This window comes from Castor canadensis, chromosome 2, assembly GCF_047511655.1.
Source record: "Castor canadensis chromosome 2, mCasCan1.hap1v2, whole genome shotgun sequence".
Lineage (NCBI taxonomy): Eukaryota > Metazoa > Chordata > Mammalia > Rodentia > Castoridae > Castor > Castor canadensis.
In genome coordinates, this window is record NC_133387.1 from 132,005,015 (window position 1) to 132,026,394 (window position 21,380).

At 51.9% G+C, this 21,380-nt stretch overlaps 1 protein-coding gene across 1 annotated transcript; it reads left to right on the plus strand.

The window, feature by feature from the left end:
• Nucleotides 1-216: 216 nt before the first annotated feature.
• On the plus strand, nt 217-10,129 carry Vps18 (VPS18 core subunit of CORVET and HOPS complexes). Its single transcript, XM_020176156.2, has 5 exons — nt 217-646; nt 1,648-1,789; nt 5,208-5,299; nt 5,419-7,289; nt 8,835-10,129. Exons 1-5 carry the CDS (start codon nt 556-558, stop codon nt 9,558-9,560), a joined length of 2,922 nt encoding a protein of 973 aa, XP_020031745.1. The 5' UTR covers nt 217-555; the 3' UTR covers nt 9,561-10,129.
• The last annotated feature ends 11,251 nt before the right edge of the window (nt 10,130-21,380 follow it).

The window sequence follows — 21,380 nt, forward strand, 5'->3', positions numbered from 1 at the left end:
TTGCGGGTGGGCCAGGGAATTGGGTGAGAAAGACGAGACTGCCATCTACTGTCCATATCCGGAACTGCAGTAGAGTACCCGCCAGCCTGCTTGACCCCCAGCCCGGGAGAGCAAACGGGGCCATGCAGACCCCGCCCCCGCATCTTGGCCACGCCTCCCCCGAGGCTGCTAGGCGGTGCTCCGCTCAGGTTAACGCGCGACTCTGAGTACCCGGAAGTTACGTAATAGGCGTGCGTCACGGGGCGAGAGTCAGCTGAGCTGCCGGGGTGAGGTTGGGATCACCTGGGACCGGCTGAGGGGGTCCTGATATCTTTTGAGACGGGACTGGGGTGCAAAACTGCGCCAGATTCTAGGGGGAGGGTCCCAGGATCTTCTAGACCTTTAAGGCGAGAGCGAGAAGGCCCTCAGGATTTTAAAAAGGAGGCGGCGGCAGGTTCCCAGGATCTGTCAGAGGCTGGGGAGTCGCAGTTTACAATCCGGCGCGACGGGGATCTCTGGGGGGAGCCCTGTTGTGATTTCCCCGGGCCCGGACGAAGGGCCACCAGACCCAGTACCATGGCAACCATCCTGGATGAGTATGAGGACGCACTGTCCCGCTCGGCCGTCTTGCAGCCCGGCTGTCCCAGCGTGGGCATCCCCCACTCTGGTAAGGAAGAGGAGGGCTCCGCCACTCTTTTCGGCTCTGCCAGCACCTGCGGGGACGGAGTGGGAGGGCGGTCCGAGTTTGGGGTCACCTCCCGGACGTGCATTCCGGGTCTAAGCCTCTGACTCTCTCAAGCTCTCTCTTGGCCCTCAATTGCTGGAAAATCGAAGTTTGAAGGAGCCACAGGAGCAGCCACGTGATCTAGGCCCTGCTACTAGGGCCCTTCTAAAGAGGGAACTGGGGCTCAGATGAGGAAGTCATCTGGACTCTTGGGAGAACTGAGAATAGACTCCAGGCTTTCTCCTGATGCCTGATTTGTGCTTTCCCCACCAAGGCCCTTCTAGGGGTGGTAGGGAGGGAAGGAATGTTATAGGGAGAGGAGGGATGGTGCTGAAGGGAATTTTGTCACTGATCAAGGAAAGATGGAGATGAAGTAGTCTTGGCCTTAGCTAAAGCTGGGTGCAGCCTGAGTCTAGGGGAAATTGTAGAAATGCAGTTTCGCAGTACTGGATCATTTTGAGCAATTGGCTAGAGGGAAAGCAGAGGTAGTTAACAATACTGGGTGGATCGGTTCCTCAGAGCTCCCTCTGCTCGCAATCTGTATGGTCAGGACGAAGGGAACTACGTTAATGCAGCCGAGATTGGTGGATCAAAGACTGATGAGGGAGAATGCCCAAACCACCACCTACCAGCCTCACCACCCCCCACTACCATCGGAAGCAGGCACATCACTCTGTAACTCTCAGATCAGAGAAGCAACCCCTGACTGACTACTGTCAGGAGTGTAGGAGGAGCCCAAGACCCTTACTGTAAAGGTAACCAGCAAACTGGATGATATTGAACTCTGTTAACCAAGGTCTCCTGAGTAGGAGTATGCTGGGAAAGAGTCAAGAAGCACTGTTGTTTGTTGGCTTGTTTGTTTTGGTTTGGTTCGGGTGTTTTTCTCTCCTTGCCTTTCTTCTGTCTCTTCCTTAGCTAATCTTTGTTTCACTCATCACACACAGGGTATGTAAATGCCCAGCTGGAGAAGGAAGTGCCCATCTTCACGAAGCAACGCATTGATTTTACTCCTTCCGAACGCATCACCAGTCTTGTGGTCTCCTGCAATCAGCTGTGCATGAGCCTGGGCAAGGATACACTGCTCCGGTAAGCCAGGGCCCAGAGGATTGCAGAGTTGGGACTGGGTGAGTGTTCAGGGAAAGTTAACTGCAGTGAAGAGTGGATTTGGGATTTTCAGGAAAAAAACATCTCCCTCACCAAAGAGAACCAATGATACAGTAGTTAAGAATCAGATAGACCTGGATTTAGATCCCAGCTGGGCAGCTTACCAAGCTGTGGAATTGAGCAAATCACCTGACCTCTCTAATCATGGACCTTCATCTGTTAAAAGTAGTCTCAAGTCCCCAACTTGGTCACTAACTAGATCTAAAGTCCTAAAATATATCCACTAGCAATGGAAATAACCCTTGGCAAAGGTATCAGCAAAATTGTTTATCTGGAAAACCATCTGGGATAAAACAGAGTCCTCTGTCTTGCAAAAATGAATTGTAGATTGAATAGTTATTTAAATATAGACAACAGGGCTGAGGATATGATTAAGTAGTAGAACACTTGCCTGGTATACTTCAAGCCCTGGGTTTAATTCCTAGCATTGCAAAATAAACAACTACAATAAAAACAGTAAAAATAAACACCTACCAGATATGGTGGTACAAGCCTCTAATCCCAGCACTCATGAAGCTGAGACAGGAGACTCAAGAGTTTGAAGTGAGCTGGGTGCTGGTGGCTCATGCCTGCAATCCGAACTACTCAGGAGGCAGAGATCAGGAGGATTGTGGTTCAAAACCAGACCAGGCAAATAGTTCGAGAGACCCCATCACAAAAAAGGGCTGGCAGGGTAGCTCAAGGTGAAGGCCCTGAGTTCAAGCCCCAGTACCACAAAAAAAAAAAAAAAAAAAAGTTTGAGGCCATCCTAGGTCTCTATCTAAAAAAAACCCTATCTAAAAAAATAGTTTGAATGGAAAGAACATTTAGTATATTTCTGTGTTCTTAGACTAAATGGAGACCTTCTTACTCAAACTAGAAAATCCAGAAGCCACAAGAAAAAAGACACGTAACTATGTAATGACTGCTGTTGTAATAACAACAAAAAGAAAAAGAAGAAAAAAACCCCAACTAGACATGGCAGCACAGGTCTGTAATTTCAGCACGAGGCTGAGGTTGGATAATGACAAGTTCAAATCTAGCCTGGGCCACCTAACAATACCCTATCTCAAAAAACAAAAACAAAACAAGCCCTTATAAATTAATAAGAAAGCAAGTGCTGGTGGCTCACACCTGTAGTCCTAGCTACTCAGGAGGAAGAAATCAGGAGGATTGTGGTTCGAAGCCAGCAGGGCAAATAGTTCTAGAGACCCTATCTTGAAAATATCCATCACAAAAAAAAAGAAGGGCTGGCGGAATGGCCCAAGTGGTAGACCACCTGCTTAGCAAGCATGAGGCCCTGAGTTCAAATACCGCCAAAAAAAAAAAAAAAAAAAAGAGAAGAAAAGAAAAATACAGTTTAGAAAAGGAAGGGCAAAGAATATAAACAAGCAATGAACAGAAGAGAAACTTCAATTTTTTTTCTCAATTCTGGAGTTTGAATTCAGGGCCTCACACTTGCTAGGCAGGCCCTCTACCACTTGAGTCACACCACAAACCCAAGAAACTTTAAATTTCTAATAAACATTTAAAAATAATTTTAACTTGTGAGAGGAAAAAAAAAAAGTTGTTTTTTTTTTATTGTTTTTTTTTCCCAGAACTAAGGTTTGGACTCAGGGCTTCATGCTTGCTAGGCAGATATTTTGTGGCTTGAGCCACCTTTCCAGCCCAAGATGCCTTTAGTTTAAACCTCTCAGATTGGCACTAATAAAGCCACTAATAAACAGTGCTAATAAAGATACAGGGAAAAGGCTGGGTGCCAGTGACTCACATCTGTAATCGTGGCTGCTTGGGAGGCTGAGATGAGGAGGATCACGGTGTAAGGTCAGCCTGGGCAAACAGTTTTCGAGATCCTCTTCTCCAAAATGGCCGGGAGTTGTGGCTTAAGCAGTAGAAAACTTTGTTTGCAAGCAGAAAGCCCTGAGTTTAAATCCTAGTCCTGCCCCACCAAAAAAATACAGGGAAAGGATTGTCCTGCATTGCTGGGTGAGGTTATAAATTGCCACCAGTTTTTGGAAAAGTAATCTAGCAATGCCTATTAGAACTTAAAATATCTAGTCAGGCTTGCAGTACATTCCTTTAATCTCAGCAGTAGGGAAGCTGAGGTAGGAAGATGGCAAGTTTGAAGCCAGCCTGTGCTACACAGTGAGACCTTATCTCTAAAAAACAAAATAAAAAAAAAATTAAAATATCTGTAACTTTAAAATATCTGTAACTATGCTCCAGCCATCCAACTGTTAGGAATATATACTATAAAAAGAAAAGTACCATTTTGTAGGAGTATTGGGTATTGACACAAGGATTGACTGTGGTATTTGTGGAATTATTTGTGATAGGTAAAACTGGACTCAAGCTGAATACCCATCCACAGGAAAATACCAGTCATGATTCAGCTGTAAAATGGAATGTTGTGTAGTTATTCAAACAATGAGCTGTGTCTGTTCACTACTGGAATATTCATGAAATGTCATTCATTGAGAAAAGCAAGTTACAAATACTTACATATTAAGGTGTATAATGTATATTTATATATTCAGGTATATACAGTATGAAGACATTTTTGTAATAACAGCAACAGGACAACCCTATTATTGTTATGAGCATTAAGAAGAAACACAAGGAAAAGCCTTTTCCTTAGAGGTTTCTCAGAACGAGGCAGGGGAGTTCTCAGAGCTGAGGGTTCTTTTTAATTTTTTTTGGTACTGGTGTTTGAACTCAGGGCCTCACGCTTGCTAACAGGCGCTCTAACCACTTGAGCCACTTTACTACCTTCTTTTGTGATGGGTTTTTTTGAGATAGCTGTTTGCCCAGGCTGGCTTCAAACCAGGATCCTCCTGATCTCAGCCTCCTGGGTAGCCAGGTTATAGGAATGAGGTATGCATGCCCAGCTTGTGCTGGGTATTTTCGAGATAGGGTCTAGAGAACTATTTTTCTGGGCTGGCCTGAGCTACCAGTGCTTGGTTCAGCTGAGAGTTCTTAAGTAGGACTCTCTATATGTTTTAGAGTTCACTTGGGATTGTATTCAGAATTTTTTATGTAAATGTAGACTTCAGAGAAGAAAGACTGCCTTTTATCAGATTATTATTATTATTTTGTGGTACTGGGGCTTGAACTCAGAGCCTTCACCTTGAGCTGCTCCACCAGCCCTATTTTTGTGAAGGGTTTTTCGAGATAGGGTCTCATGAATTATTTGCCCAGGCTGGCTTTGAACGGTGAGTCTTCTGATCTCTGCCTCCTGAGTAGCCAGGATTACAGGTGTGAGCCACCAGTGCCCAGCCTTTTGTCAGATTATTAAAAGAGGTCTCTGATCCAAAAAAGTCTGCCCTTCTCTAGAGTGATGTTGTGGCTCTCATCCCCACAGCATTGATCTGGGCAAGGCAAACGAACCCAACCATGTGGAGCTGGGGCGCAAGGATGATGCCAAGGTCCACAAGATGTTCCTGGACCACACTGGTAAGTGGTGGTAGAGAACTGAGGGGCCTGTGAGTGGATGGGATGGGGGAGGGAGCTAGGGGAGGCTGAGGGTAGGAATAGCAGCATCCATCCAGGATGCTGTGTTCTGCCCATTGCAGGCTCTCACCTGCTGATTGCTCTGAGCAGCACTGAGGTCCTCTATGTGAATCGTAATGGACAGAAGGTACGGCCACTGGCACGCTGGAAAGGGCAGCTGGTGGAGAGCGTGGGTTGGAACAAGGCACTGGGCACTGAGAACAGCACAGGCCCCATCTTGGTGGGCACCACCCAAGGCCAGATCTTCGAAGCAGAGCTCTCAGCCAGTGAAGGTGGGCTCTTTGGCCCTGCCCCGGATCTCTACTTCCGTCCACTGTACGTGCTAAATGAAGAAGGCGGTCCAGCACCTGTGTGCGCCCTGGAGGCTGAGCGGGGTCCTGATGGGCGCAGCTTTGTCATTGCCACCACTAGGCAGCGCCTCTTCCAGTTCATAGGTCGAGGAGCAGAGGGGGCCGAGGCACAGGGCTTTTTGGGGCTCTTTGCTGCCTACACAGACCACCCACCCCCATTCCGTGAGTTTCCTAGCAACCTAGGCTACAGCGAATTGGCTTTCTATACTCCCAAGTTGCGCTCTGCGCCTGCAGCCTTTGCCTGGATGATGGGGGATGGCGTGTTATATGGCTCACTGGACTGCGGGCGTCCTGACTCTTTGCTGAGTGAGGAGCGAGTCTGGGAGTACCCAGAGGGGGTAGGCCCTGGGGCCAGCCCGCCCCTAGCCATCGTCTTGACCCAGTTTCACTTCCTGCTGCTGCTGGCAGACCGGGTGGAGGCAGTGTGCACACTGACCGGGCAGGTGGTGCTGCGGGATCACTTCCTAGAGAAGTTTGGGCCCCTGAAGCACATGGTGAAGGACTCCTCCACGGGTCAGCTGTGGGCCTACACCGAGCGTGCAGTCTTCCGTTACCATGTGCAGCGCGAGTCCCGGGATGTCTGGCGCACCTACCTGGACATGAACCGCTTTGACCTGGCCAAGGAGTATTGTCGAGATCGGCCTGACTGCCTGGACACGGTCCTGGCCCGGGAGGCTGATTTCTGTTTCCGCCAGCGTCGCTACCTGGAGAGTGCTCGCTGCTATGCCCTGACCCACAGTTACTTTGAGGAGATCGCCCTCAAGTTCTTGGAGGCCCGACAGGAGGAGGCTCTCGTTGAGTTCCTGCAGCGAAAACTGGCCAGTTTGAAGCCAGCTGAGCGTACCCAGGCCACACTGCTGACCACCTGGCTGACAGAGCTCTACCTGAGTCAGCTCGGAGCACTGCAGGGTGACCCAGAGGCCTGGAACCTGTACCGGGACACGCGGGAGCGCTTCCGTACATTCCTTAGCAGCCCTCGGCACAAGGAGTGGCTCTTTGCCAGCCGGGCCTCTATCCATGAGCTGCTGGCCAGTCATGGGGACACAGAGCACATGGTGTACTTTGCAGTGATCATGCAGGACTATGAGCGGGTAGTGGCATACCACTGCCAGCACGAGGCCTATGAGGAGGCTCTGGCTGTACTTGCCCGCCACCGTGATCCCCAACTCTTCTACAAGTTCTCACCCGTCCTCATCCGCCATATCCCCCGCCAGCTGGTTGATGCCTGGATGGAGCTGGGCAGCCGGCTGGATGCACGGCAGCTCATCCCTGCCCTGGTGAACTATAGCCAGGGTGGCGAGGCCCAGCAGGTGAGCCAGGCCATCCGCTACATGGAGTTCTGTGTGAACGTGCTCGGGGAAACTGAACAAGCCATTCACAACTACCTGCTGTCATTGTATGCCCGTGGCCAACCAGACTCACTGCTGGCCTACCTGGAGCAGGCTGGGGCCAGCCCGCATCGTGTGCATTATGACCTCAAGTATGCACTACGACTCTGCGCTGAGCATGGCCACCACCGTGCTTGTGTCCATGTCTACAAGGTGCTGGAGCTGTATGAGGAGGCTGTGGACCTGGCCCTTCAGGTAAGTCTTGACCCCAGCCAAGGCAGGGACCCAGAGAGCAGTAGCTTCAGAAGCCAAAGGGTTGGGTGGAGCCAGCTACCAGGTGCTTAGAGAGGTGCTGTTGTGGAGGTCAAGAGCACGAACTTAGAAGTCAGGGTTGAATTCTTTCTTTGTCACTTATTCATTTACTTTAATTTTATTTATTTATTTATTTATTTATTTATGGAACTGGGGTTTGAACTCAGGGCTTTGCACTTACAAAGTGGTACTCTACTGCTTGAGTCAAACCTCCAGTCCATTTTGTTCTTGTTATTTTGGAGATGGGGTTTCATGAACTATTTGTCCCAGCTGGCCTTGAACTGCACTCCTCCTGATCTCAGCCTTCTAAGTAGCTAGGATTATAGGCATGAGCCACTGGTGCCTGGCTTTTCTGCTACTTTATTAAGATGTGGCTCTTAGGCTAGTTTCTTTTCCTTTTTTTTTTTAATTAGGATATATTAATTGTATGGGGGAGGCTCATTGTGACAATACCAAGTAGGCTTATATTGTATATTGGTTAGATCTCCCCCACCGTCTCTCCTGCTTGGTCTTCTCCCTGTGCCACTTAAAGCAATTACAAGAGGTTTCTTTGTTCTGTTTCATATAAGTAAATGAAGTCCATCAACCTTAATCTCTCCTTCATTCACCCTCCCACAAGTAACCCCCCCACACACACACACTGGAAAATATTACAGTCCTTTCATTATTAATATTTAAGTTGATGTTCACAAGGGTTTCTCAGTACATCTCCACTGTGAGTCTACTTTACTTTGGTCTATACAACTCCTTCCATTGCTCTTCTTTACCCTTTTACCTCCTACCTCCCATTTGGTCTAGTTGATCCTCTGTGCCTCTGATAATTCAGCCACAAAATGAAGTAATATTAGAGTACTTTTACCTCACAGCTGGTTAGTACTATATAAGAAAAGCATTCAGAACAGTGCCTGGCACATGTGTGTTAAAAGGGTGAGGTGCTGAGTTAGATTTCTCAAATCATGATTGGTAACCTGGGCCTTGTTATCATGGAAAGTGCTATTTAACCTGCAAATTCCTCAGCCTAATCCCAGGTTGTACTGAATTAGAATGCTGGGGCTGGGGGTGGTAGAATGCCATCCCAGCAAGTGCAATGTCCTGTGCTCAAACTCTAGTACAGCCAAAAAAGAATGTCAAAGGAGTGCTCAAAATTCTATATTTTGGTGGAGTGGCTCAAATGGTAGAATGCCTGCCTAGCAAACATGAGGTCCTGAGTTCAACCCCCAAAAAGAAGTTTAAAAATCTGTATTTTGAATATGTGCTCCAGGTATTTTTAAATTCACTAAAATTGGAGCCCTATTACCATAAGTTTTTCCATAGTTGTGACAGGGATACACTGTCCCTGCTATAGATTCCTAGCCTGGCCCCCTTGCTGCCTGGAGTGCTAGGAATACTGTCTGTAGTCTCTCTGCAGGCCTGTGTTCTCCCTGGACATCAGTCTGTATCCTGGATGGATTGGGGACTGGGCCCTTAATACCCATGGTTTCTTCACAGGTAGATGTAGACCTGGCCAAGCAGTGTGCAGACTTACCTGAGGAGGATGAGGAGCTGCGCAAGAAGCTGTGGCTGAAGATCGCTCGGCACGTGGTACAGGAGGAGGAAGATGTGCAGACGGCTATGGCCTGCCTGGCCAGCTGCCCCCTGCTCAAGATTGAGGATGTGCTGCCCTTTTTTCCTGATTTTGTCACTATTGACCACTTTAAGGAGGCGATCTGCAGCTCACTTAAGGCCTACAATCACCACATCCAGGAGCTGCAACGAGAAATGGAAGAGGCCACTGCCAGTGCCCAGCGCATCCGTCGAGACCTGCAGGAACTGCGTGGCCGCTATGGCACAGTGGAGCCCCAGGACAAATGTGCCAGCTGCGACTTCCCTCTGCTCAACCGCCCCTTTTACCTGTTCCTCTGTGGCCACATGTTCCATGCTGACTGCCTGCTGCAGGCCGTGCGGCCTGGCCTGCCTGCCTACAAGCAGGCCCGGCTGGAGGAACTGCAGCGAAAGCTTGGGGCTGCACCACCCCCAGCCAAGGGCTCTACTCGGGCCAAAGAGGCTGAGGCTGGGGCTGCTGCTGGGGGGCCCAGCCGGGAGCAGCTCAAGGCTGACCTAGATGAACTGGTGGCTGCCGAGTGCGTGTACTGTGGGGAGCTGATGATCCGCTCTATTGACCGGCCCTTCATTGACCCCCAGCGCTACGAGGAGGAGCACCTCAGCTGGCTGTAGGAGGGTGCCCCCTGGCGAATGGGCAGGCAGGGGGAGCCACTACTCGGCCCTCTTGGCAAGACCACACTCTGGTCTGTGCCCAGTCATTTTGCAGTTGCTAGGCAGTGACTGTGTGGGGCAGTGGTCACCCTGAAGTGTCAGGTGAGAGCACATTTGGCCTGCTTCTTGCTGTGCTTCAGACCTGCCTTAGAGCTAATCTCACTGTAGGCCATTAGCCTGGAGAAGTTCAGAACCTGACTGGTTCTGGCCCCTTCATCTAATAGCTTTGTCCTTGTCACTCCCCACCCTGTTCACCTGGACTGAGAGCACCTTCTTCCTTCACTCTGTGGCCTCTGGACTTCAGCTCTTGTCCCTCAGGGGGAGCTCCCTCTTCTGTCTGCCCCTAAGTGTCCCACAGTGGAAAGGCAGCCCTCCAAGCCCTGGCCCTAGGGGAAGTGGTGCTAATTAATGGTGAGCCTGGTCTTGTGCATACTCTGGAGCTCCAGTTTGTGAGTGCCCTGGGGCTGAGGGCTTCATGGAGACAGTGGAAGATGGTGACAGGCGGAGAGCATTAAACTGTCTTCACTGCAGTGGTGGCTCTGGAGTTGATGGTTTTGTGTTGATGCTGGGCTAGGTGAGGTACGAGTGATCCCCAAGAGGGGCTGGGTTGCCACAGGGAGGCTTGCAAGGCCCTGCAGGCCTCCATGCCTTGGCACACAGCTTGAAGATGAGACAGAACAGTTTCGCCAGATTCTGCTTGCTTCCTTGTCTTCACTCTATCCTCTGACTCCAGGCCATCCCCATCCTAAGTCCTTGAGTTTGGGCTGTTGTCCTCTCTGGCCGACAGGTGGTGCTGCTGCCCAAAGATTCCTTCCAGCCCTGGCAACATTAAGCACTGATTTCTCAACTCTCATTAGTGCTTCCTCAGCTATTCCCTCCCTGGTTGTCCCAAGAATTTTCTGGAAGTCTCCCTGCTTAACCATGATTCTAAGCCCTTTGTTCTTTCCTTCAGTGGCCCTTAGGCATGCTAGATTTTGCTTGCTCCTCTGTCAGCTTGGATCCCAGCCTTGCCATCTTCTGCCCGGCTTTGCCACTATCCGTGACATTTGGCACATTCATTTGCTCCTGTGACCTGCCCTTCTCCCCAGATTACACTTCCTTACTTGGGGCTGGAGGCTCAGTCCTGTCCTGGGGAGTCCTGGAGTTGGGCCTTCCGGTGACAGCAGTTCAGCACCCTTTGCCCCATGGATAAGTGTTCATAGTGCATTGCCTAGGTTGTTGGGTGTGATCTATCAGCTGGCCCAGACTGGAACAACACAACAGTGTTCCTGTAATTGGGCTGGGGTCAAGCTCACCTGGCTGGTAAATGTCTGTCTGCCCTCCAGCCTAATCCTCTCCCAGGAACTTTATCTCCTGCAGTCCTGGTTGGACTGACCCTACTGAATTCTCTAGCTTCTTGGACAACAGGACCTCTTTTATGACCTCTGCATCTCATGGGGGTGGGAGGGGTGTAGAGGGCATCCTAATCCAGTCTCTTTGCTGTTCCAGGAAGATTTGGGGGCTCTGCTCCCTTCCTCCCCCAATGTGGCCCAAGGCTCACTCATATCTAGATATAACCAGAGGAGCGCTTAGGGGTCCCTGTTCCCCACTGTCAGTATTGTGCATAAAACCTTGGTCTGCCAGTGGGGTGGTCACATGCTTATAACTTAGATAAAACAGCTTGGACCTTCTGCCTTTGCACGTAATGGGTGCCTAATACATGATAGTTAAACAAGTACTGCCCTATTGCTCCCTGTTCCCAGAGGGCTTGGCTAAAGCACCCTGGGTGGGATGCCCCTACCCCTTCTGTCTTCTAAGCCAGCCCATCTGGTCCTAGGCTGCTTCCTCTTTCCTGGGAAAAGGCCCCAGTCTTCCCTGGCAATGACAGAATGGAGTTCCGGTGAGTCAGGGCAACGGGAAGCCACAGCTCTTAGATCCCTGGAAACCAAGCAAGGCCTGGAATGGAGAGCAGAAAGAAGGCCCTCAGGGCCTTGGCCCTAAGCCTGGGAGGACCAGAGAGGAGTGAGGGAGAGCAGCTGCAAGGGCAGGGGCCAAGATGAATGAGCTGCTCCTGGAGGGTCACTGGAAATAGGAGGAGTGGCCACAGGCAGTGACGCTGAGACCCGGGCAGGAGGCCTGTAAACAAGGAAGCCACCTGGGGGAGACGCAGGGCGGCCACTGGTCCAGGGGAGCAGGTGCTTCCTGAGGCCCGCCCTTGAGAGGACCCTGGGGGCCGCCATGCCTAGCAGGCCAGGAGCACTAGGGGGCGCTGTCAGCGGTTGTCCTGACCCCACCTCTCCCCACCTCAGCTTCTGGGGGAGTGGCCACCGGAGGGTGTGCCCACCCGGAGTCCCATGCCCGCAGGCTACCCTCCCTGCTCCTGTCCCCAAGGCAGCCTTGCTGAGGGCACCAGCCCGGTCACAGAGGGTGCAGGGCTCAGCCTTGCCAGCCTGGGTGTGAGCTCATTCCCCACGGGACCACCGATTCTCGGGTTCCTGCCCCTCCCCCAGGGCTCAGGTCGCAAGCCAGATCCTGGCACCAACTTCATTGGTTGGAGGGGGCTCCGAGGCCACCAGGCTCCAGGCTGCCCTTGGCGCTATCCCCCCTGGCGCCAGGGAAACAAAAGGTTAGGGGCCCAGAGGGAGTTATCTGGCCCCACCACCACCGGGTGGGGGGAGGGGGCCGAGAGGGGGCACACCTCTCCACTCCCCCAGCTCTACTGATTCTTCGAGACACTTTCACAGGCGGAAATTCCCAGAGGTCAGAGGAGGGAAACGGTTAATTCCTTTTATTCAATGGGCCCCCCCTCCGCGCCTCCCCCCAACTTCCTCCCTCCACTTCCCGCCCCCCCCTGTGTGAACAGGAAGCGGAGAGGAAAAGGCTCTGAGCAGAGCAGCTGGGAGCAGGAGGCAGGGAGTGGGCGGTAGGCTTGGTGCCAGCCCTGCCCCTCTTAATGGCTTGCTGGAGAGGCAGACTGTGGCCTGGGAGCGAACCTGCAGCCCTGCTGGCCTGGCAAGTGACAGTCCAACTGGGAAACAACCCAGAGCCCGAGCCTGCTTTCTTCAACGGGCTGCCAGGCGAGAGGCAACTGTCCTGAGGTTGCAAGGCATCCTCTGCTGCCTCAGCTGCCATGGCCACCGCAGCCCCACCCCCACCCCGGGGCTGGGCATCTTGAGGCTGGCAGGCAGCTCTTCAGGCAGCCGCCAGGCCTGGCACTGGCCCCACCACTCAGCCCCTTGGCCCTGGCAGTCCTTTGAAGCTCATGCTGCGCTTCCTGTTTGGGGCGGGTGATGCCAAGGCCCCTCCCCCACCATTGTTCTGTAGAGACCATAGGTCCATCTGTTGTCCCATGGTGGGGCCCCTAGGCAGTGCCACACGGGAGCAGCACCACAAAGGACCCTGCTGGCAGCTTTGCTTGTGCTGGGCGAGGCTGGGCCCTGCAGCAGGTTGAGGGTGAAGAGTGGGCAGAGGCAAGCCTGGAGGGGCAGCGGAATAGAAGAAGATTGCTAGGTAGTTCTGCTGCTTGGGCAGTGGGAGCCCTCACCTTTCTCTCCACCAGGAGTATGGAGATGATGGTATTTAGGGAGCCATCCACAAGGAAAGGAACACCATTCTTATGCCTAGATTCCAAGGGAAAGCTGAGGCAGAGGGGCAAACTTTGGTCTAGGTTGGCCAATAAAACCAGCATAAACCATGTTTCAAGAGAGCCTTATTTTCAGAATGCACCACAATCGGGCGCTTGCTTCTCCCTGAGCAACTTTGCCTTGAAGGAATCCCTGAGCTGAGCAACCAGGAGCCCTACCATGAGGTCATGGAGGTTGAATGGCCCTAGGTTGGTGACTAGCAACTGATGTCCACTGAGAACAAGCCAGGGTAGAAAAAGGAGAAGGGACCGTGGTCTGATCCCCAGGAAGGTGGGTGTTGCTCCTGGTTCCCAGGCTGTTCAGGCCAAAGGTCTGTTTGTGTTTCCCAGGTGCAGAGGTAGGTGCCATATATCCCTGCATCTCACTCCCACCTGCCATGGCCATCTCACAGCTCCAACCTGGGACCTGCTTCTTCTTTCACTTCTCCCCAGGTTTAGAAGCTCAGACATGGTCTACCTCACGTCCCTCACCTGATCCTTTGGTTGCTGTTTCCAGCCCAGGACCTGTACTGCTTCTGGCTCCCACTGGGCCAGAGCTACAGAGGCCTCAGACAGAGACCATAGAGTGCTATAGATCCCTAATTCAAATACAAATTTTCATGAATGTCCAAAACCTGAGGTTGATATGCCGAACATAGCTGGGCCTCCTTCATTTGGCCTATCCTCTCCTCCCACATCCCAGTCTCTGTAGGGTGCCAGGATGCCTAAGAACCCAGTTTGGAAATCAAACCACTGAACTGCCACTCCCATCTCCTGATTTTACAGCTGCTGAATCTAAGAGGAGAAGTTGGTGGCCAACAGGAGGGTCCATCCAGGATCTTCTCCCTTCTCCATGACATTCAGCATCACTTGGCCTGCTGGGGGCCCTTCATGATGCTCGTTTTGCATCTCCAGCCAAAGTGGGTTGAGCTGGGGGACAGGGAGGTGACCTGGAAAGAGCAAGTGCAAGTGTTTGCCCTGCCATTTACCACCAGTCTACCTGATCACAGCCCTGGAAGCTCAGTTCCTTCACAGGCAGAATGAGAATAAATGAAACCGACCTTGAGTGGCTCATGAAGCTTCACCGAGGGCAGCACAGCACATCTGAGAAGTTAGCCCAGAGCTGGACACTGGACCAGTCATCCCTGGCTGCTTGCTTCTCTTCTGCTCTACTGTGTGCCTTGTTCCTCCAGGCCTGGGACCTTGTGAGCCCTGTGGCAACTCTTGCCTCACAAACTCCTCTAATCTCTTCAGGAATTAGAGTAGAATTGGAAGAAAGGCTTACTTGAAGGGCTGTCTGGTTTCTTGCGAAATGTTGACTCCAGGGATCTGGTTGAGAATGAGGGAACCCTCAGGCATGCAGAATGTGGTCACTGAGGTGATATAAGAAATGTTCCCTCAGGGGACAAGGCCCTGGTTTCCTGGAGCAGAAAGGGCACAACTCCAGCTCCAGAGGACCAATGGGACATGCCTGAGGGGGGTTGGCAGACATCACTTTGGCTACTGACCCTCTGCCAGCCTGCCTTCATGGTCCAGCTCAGAGCTTGCACAACAATCTGGCTAACTGGCACTCCCCTGAGAGCTTCAGGAAGTCCCCCTTGGTCCCCCTTGACCTTTGACCTCTTAGGCCTGCTGCAGGCAGAATTCTGGGCAGATGTCTTCTATCTTACCTTCTGTTCCTGGTCATTTCCTAAAGACTGGAATGGAGAGACATCCCAAACCCCACCTTATTGCTCATCCTTTGCCATGCTCTTAGGTATAGACCACTGGGAGCCTCCAATGGGGCGCCCCACACAAGCCAATGAGAATCCTTGACCCCAGCCAACAGGACACTTGGAATGTGGCTCTCTGAAGAGCTCACACTTCACAGCTTGCGCACATACGCACGCACGCGCACCTGAACACGTGCTCCTGACCACAGATTCTCAGCTGTCCTGACCAACTCTATTCCTGTCTCAAACCACGACAAGGTGAGGCAGGTACAGCAGACAGAGCCTCTTCCCTCCCTTCATCCTTTGAACGATACTGTTCCACATTAAACTGTGCTGTGCCTCACAATGCTCAGTTTCACAATCAAATAATTCCCTTCGGTTTTAGAGTGGAATTTTTGCTTTTATTTTTTAGGGTTTCTTGAGTTTTTTTTTTTTTTTTCTTTAAGCAATCAGTCTAAATTTGTCATCGCACATCCCCCATTTCCGCCCCTCAGGGCCTCCTTTTCATCCCCTGGAATCTGGAAACCATATGTGTGGGCAGAAACCCCCCAGCATCCCCCACCACACCCTGGCCCAGTGCAGCCTCCCCAGGGCCAGCAGTGCTAGTTGGGGAAGAGTTTACACTCCAGGCTGGGGATGGAAAGGGAGTTTCTCTTTGGACCTTCCCAGCTTAAGCCATGGAGAAGCTGTGTGGTCTAGTGGTTAGGGTTAGAACACATGGGTTCTACCCCCAACAATCTCTTTGACTAACACTAGGAAGCCTGGAAAATCCCCTTGACACCTAGGGGACTCAGTTTCCCTACTCACCAAGTGGCTCAGGGCTTCCCTACCTAGATCATCTACCTGCCTGAGTAAAAAAAGGTTTTGATCCAGAATTTCTGCTCTGTCACTTACAAGCTGTGTGATCTTGATAAACTGCTTAATCATTGTGAACCTCAATTTCCTCATCTATAAACTAGAGACTATCATTGTATCTACCACCTGGTTAAATAAGAAAACACATTCGCAAGGGCCTAGCACCAAGCATGCTGTCAAAGCTCAATGGTCCTTATTATTTTGTGTTCCCAGTGCATTTGCCCTGCCTCCCCTGCTGAGCTGCCCTGCATGGACCTTCCTGGGCCTCCCCAGGCTCCAGAGGGCCAAGGATGCATTCCCAGTCCTTGTGGTGAGGCCTGGCTGCTCTGTCCCTGTCTCCATGACGACCCCAGCCCCTCCCCTCCTTCCTTCCTCCAGAGCTTTCTGTTTACTGTAAACAGCTGCCCCAGCTCAACTCTAGCTGATCCAGCCCTGGGCTAGCCCGACCCTCTCTGAACTGGGGCCTGGCGTGGTGAGTGAAGGTCGATGCACAGCACAGCGTCCTGAGCTCCACAAGCTTTGAGCAGGTTCTACTTTGCCACCTCAGCTGACAGGAAGGGAGGGGAGAGGGACAAAGGAGGGGCCCAGGGCAGCCAGGGCCTTAGAAACAAGGAGCAGATGAAGGGTAATTGAGGAGGACCACACCAACTGAGCCTGGTGGAAAGGTCTCTGGCATGGCCTTAGGTTGACCTGGGTGCAAATTCTGCTCCGGATTTGCTTACCATGAGACCTCAGGCTGGTCATTTCACTTCTGTGAGCTTCACCCTATTTATTGTTTTGTAAAATGCAGATCACCTCCCTCGGAGTGGGGGGGGTTGGTTGGCACAAAGATTGGTGATAATGTGTGTAAAACCCCTGGTTCAGGGCTTGGCACACTGGTAGCCTTCCATGACAGTGGCTGGATTCATTATTTCACTGCTCAGATCCTTTCTGCTCAGATTATTTCAGTGCTCTTCTATAAGTCCCTGCCTAGTACTTGACCTGGCATGCCTCTGTCACTCAAGTTGACATACACATGTGCAAGCCACATATGTATGTGGCCACAGCAAACACGTATGGTGCTGATGAAAGGAAACCCAGGAGTGTCCAAGGCACAGGAGACTTCACCAGGGTGGAGCTGTTTCCTAAACTGGTACCTGGGCCTAGTAGGCCGACACTGGAGCAGGTCACCATGACTTCCCTTTTCTCCCTTCACTTGGTCTCTGGGATGGCACCCACCCTCCCAGCCCAGTCAAGCTCAGGGCAGGAGAAAGGGAATCCTCTTAGGGTACAGCTTCCCTTATTACGGGGCAAGTGCAGGCCAACGGCAGCTTCTGGTGGGCCCACATTCCCTTCCTTGCCTCTTCAGCAGCCTTGGGCATGCTGGCCAGTTAAGAGAGACTTGTGGACTGAGCCTCAGACCTGCTGTTCCTTTAACCGCCAGGCCCATCCAGCACCCTGGGACAGAACCTGGGTTAGGCAGGGGCATTTATCGGCTTGACTCATTCCCCACAAGCTCATGAGTAAGTATGGCTCTGGATTTCCAGACCCCCAACGCCTCCCAAAGACACCCATTGGGGTCTTCCAGGACTGTGTCCTTGTGGGTCTTAGGCACAGTCCTAGGGTTTCCTCCGAAGCAGGGATGAGTAGCTGGAGGCTTGTGGGTCTAGCTGACTTTGCTGGCCCACAACCAGGCCTAACTGGAGTTTCTGTGCTACCCAAGCCTGAGAAAGGAGAGGAGCCCCCAGTACTGAAGTCAGCCCCAAGGGGAGGGCTGGGTTGGAAATCCCCCACTTCTTACCTTGGCTGCTTGAGGAAACAGCCTCCCGGCAGTGGGCCGCCTCCAGCCAGGGACTTTTCTCCTGGGGATGACACGGAATGCAGGGCAGCTATGGGGACCCCAGCCTCGCCACACCATGCTTCAGCCTGTGCTGGGTCAGGTTGTACAGGACCACTGTCTCCCTTGCAAGGAGCAGGGTGCTACCTGGAACTTAAGCAGCTGTAGGAGGGGCATGGGGAAGGGAGGCCCAGGGGATCAGCAAGGTTCTGCACCCAGAGTTTACCAGCACATCCCCCATCACACACACACTCCCTTCCTCCACCCTGGGTCCCAGGCTGGAAGGGACTTCTAACAGGTTGGAAAGCCCTCACTGATCTTCCAGGATGGTGTCCCTATAGGTTTTTTTGGTTTTTGTTTTTAATACAGTGTGTTGCCCAGGCTGGCCTCCAACTCCTGGGCTCAAGTAATGCTTGCATCCCATCCTCCCAAGTGATAGGACAGATTACAGGTGCAAGCCACCACACTGAGAGAACTAACAGCTTTATTTATTAAGTCAGTTAGTTTATTTGTTTATTTATTTATTTTGCAGTACTGGGGTTTGAACTGAGGGCCTCACATGGCCATGCCATCAGCCCAGCTTTGTTTAGTTTTGCAGTGCTAAGGATGGACCCAGGACCTCAAGCATGCTAGGCAAGCACTGTCACTGGGCTACACCCCCAACCTGTTTGACTATTCATAATAAAGAAATGTTTGCTCACTGAAAAAGGTGGCTCACACCTGTAATCCCAGCTACTCAGGATGCTGAGGCAGGAGGATAGCAAGTTTGAGGCCAGCCTGTGAAAATAAGACCCTGTCTCAAAAAAAAAAAAAAAAAAGGCTGGGGATATGGCTCAGTGGTAGAATGCTTGCCTAACCTGTATGAGGCCGTGAGTATCAGCACCACACACACACACACACACACACACACACACACACACAGATTGTTCACCACAGTCAAATCACACTTAATATTATTCAGTTCCATTTATCTTTTGGCTAAAAAATAAGTCTAAATAGAAATTCTATTTCCTTCCCCCCCCACACAACCCCTGCATGAAAGCCTCTGTTGTCCCCACTATGCTGATGGCTGAGGGTAGGGAACCTGTCTCCCAGCCAGCAGGCCAGCACCTTGCAGGAAGTTACAAGTCATGAGGGAGACACTAATTTTCTTCATGCATTGCAAACCACAAACAATTGAGTAAGTCACAGCTGAAGTCCTTCTATTTGATGTCATTAATGGGAAAAGAAACTTAGTCACTTTAAGAAGGTTTCAGTTGTGGTCATGGAGCAGGTCCTTACCCCAAAGGCCCAGACACCTGTCCCAGGCACCCCATTACACAGTGTAGTGTGCAGAGTGGGAGTTTATCAAGGAAAAGCACACAGCCTGTCTCCCTCTCTCTCTCTCACTCTCTCTCTCTCTCTCTCTCTTTCTCTCTCTGTGTGTGTGTGTGTGTGTGTGTGTATGTGTACACACAGGGTGCCATTCAGAGTTCTTCAATTTTTTTTTTTTTGGTGGTACTGGGATTTGAACTTAGGGCTTCACTCTTGCAAAGCAGGCACTCTACCACTTAAGCCACTCCTTTGGCCTACAGGGTGCCATTCAAACAGAACCTGTTTGTTGATGGCATCTGCTTTCTGGACTGCTGGCTGTCAATCCTCACACAGGCCACACAAGACTGAGGTACCTGCCAATAACCATTCTGATCCAGTCAGAAGGACCCGACAGTGAATTGGATACTTTGCTATCTCTTCTGCATCCTCACAGCATCACCATCTTGTTAGTGCAGTGGGTATCAATATATCATACTGGAGATGGAGAACCCAAGACATTATGGTCAGGGGGTGCAGGGAATTGTCCCAAGTCACACAGTTTGGCAGGGCTGTGTCTCCTGGTGCACCCTTCCACCCTTCATGTCTGCCACCCTGCAGGTCTGGCTGATGGTTCAGAATTCTGATCTGGAAGATATAGCTCCCAAGAGACAAAGGAGCCCCATCACACAGCTGGTGGTGATGGTGGGGATGTCCTGTCTTTTCTGCCCTTCTAGGGAGACGCTAGCTCAGGACCCTTTGTCTGTACTTGGACTTGTGGCATAGCACATAGGCAATGCTTTCAGCAGGGAGGTGAGGAGAGGGGCTTGACTTTTTTTCCAGGCTTGAGTTGGGTCAGAGCTGCCCTCTGGCTCCAGCTGGCCTGGCTGACTTGGGGGCCAGGGCTTCCTCCTTCATTCCAAAATTCAGCTCTGGGAGGGTAGCATAGGGGGAGGAAGGGGGGAAGGGGGGGGAGCAGGCTCAAACACCAGCCCCCTCCCCCTTCACTGACAGCTGTAATCTGCTTGGGAAAATCTCTTTTTTTTTTTTTCCACACAGGAAAAAATATTAGTTGTCCCGATAACAAGGAAAACAAAATCCAGCGCAGGGCATCAGAGACTTCCTGAGGCGGGAAGCGATGTCCAGGGAGAGCTCGGTGGAGAAGGTCTGAGCTGGGAGGCCGAGGGGGAGCTGGGAGAGGACACTGCTCCAGTCCTATCCGGCCGGCGGGGGAGGGGGATGACAGATCGAGGAACTTGGAAAAAAGATTTCCCCCCCAAAACCTTGAAGTCTAGGCTGTTGTGCTGCATCCGGGAAATGATTCAGGGCAGGCTCACGTCCCTACATGGGGCCAGGCCCCTTTGCTCAGGTGCTCTGAGCCCATCTCTCTCCCCCCAGTCCGTAGCCTGTTTTCTCCGAGACTGTCCACAGGCTGAACGAGTGGACTGGCACCCCCGTGGGCATCCTTCCCCCGGGCTTCTTGCCTTATTTACTTCCCTGGATAACTTCTGGGGGTGGAGGGAAGGAAGGTCAAGAAAGAGCGGACATCTCCAAATGCCTCACCTCGTCCCTGAGGGTCCAGGTGAGTGGGTGTGGCCTCTGAGCACTATGGGCCTGAGGAAGGGAAGACTAGGTGAGGAGGAAACCCTTGAGGAGGACACTGAAGGGGGCTCTGCGCTCCCAGGTAACAATACCTCTTAACTCTGGATGCCCATTGGGTCACCAGGGAAGCTTCTAGAAACTACCAGTGCCTCCGAGACCTCATCTCAAACCAATTATATCAGGAACCTCTAGGTAGTTGCTCAGGCCACTCCTGCTCCACCACCCTGTAACTCTCCAGTTACTGTTCGGCTGGTCATCTTGACTACAACAGGCTTCTCGGTGTCAGATGGGAGCCCCTCAGAAATGGCCACCTAAGCTGGTGGCCTCCCTGGTGGCTGCAGAGTTCCCTGCCCCAGCTGGAGGCCAGCTGCTCAATCCCATAGCATGTTCTGGTTTACCGCCCCCACCCCTTCTCCTTTCCCCTGGGCAATGACGCCTGGAACCTTTGTTCTCAGCCAACAGGAGTGTGACCAGAAATCTACCCACAGTTTAATCACAGACCCATTCAGTGGCCATGGGGTGGACACTGTCCTTACTCACCTGCTCAGCATCCAGCCCAGGCCTGCAGCCTAGGCCACTCTACGTCCAGGGTTCTGCCAGCTTTGTTCTCAGGAGGACTTGGGGTTCCCCCAGCACTCGCAGCCCTTGTGCTGCAAGGATCAGGACCCTTGGGGAGCTCTGGACTCTGAGTCCAGAGGCTGTGACCATTCCCAAGCATGTCCCTGGGCCATGCAACTGTACCAAATTCTGGGATTCCGTGGCGAACGCCTCAAAGTCAGAGATGATTTCTGGCTCATTTTTGATCGCTTATAAGCACATACCTGATCACCAGTAAGTGCTGTGGTCACCTATTAAGTCTCACAGAAAGTCACAGCCCCTGCTCTCAAAGGCCTTCTTAGAACAAG

What these genes read in the sequence shown, in the direction of transcription:
- Vps18 (XM_020176156.2), top strand. Translation starts at nt 556, where the DNA reads ATGGCAACCATCCTGGATGAGTATGAGGACGCACTGTCCCGCTCGGCC. An exon ending in GGCAAGGATACACTGCTCCG is followed by an intron (nt 1,790 to 5,207) that starts GTAAGCCAGGGC and finishes TCATCCCCACAG; the next exon opens with CATTGATCTGGGCAAGGCAA. An exon ending in GATGTTCCTGGACCACACTG is followed by an intron (nt 5,300 to 5,418) that starts GTAAGTGGTGGT and finishes TGCCCATTGCAG; the next exon opens with GCTCTCACCTGCTGATTGCT.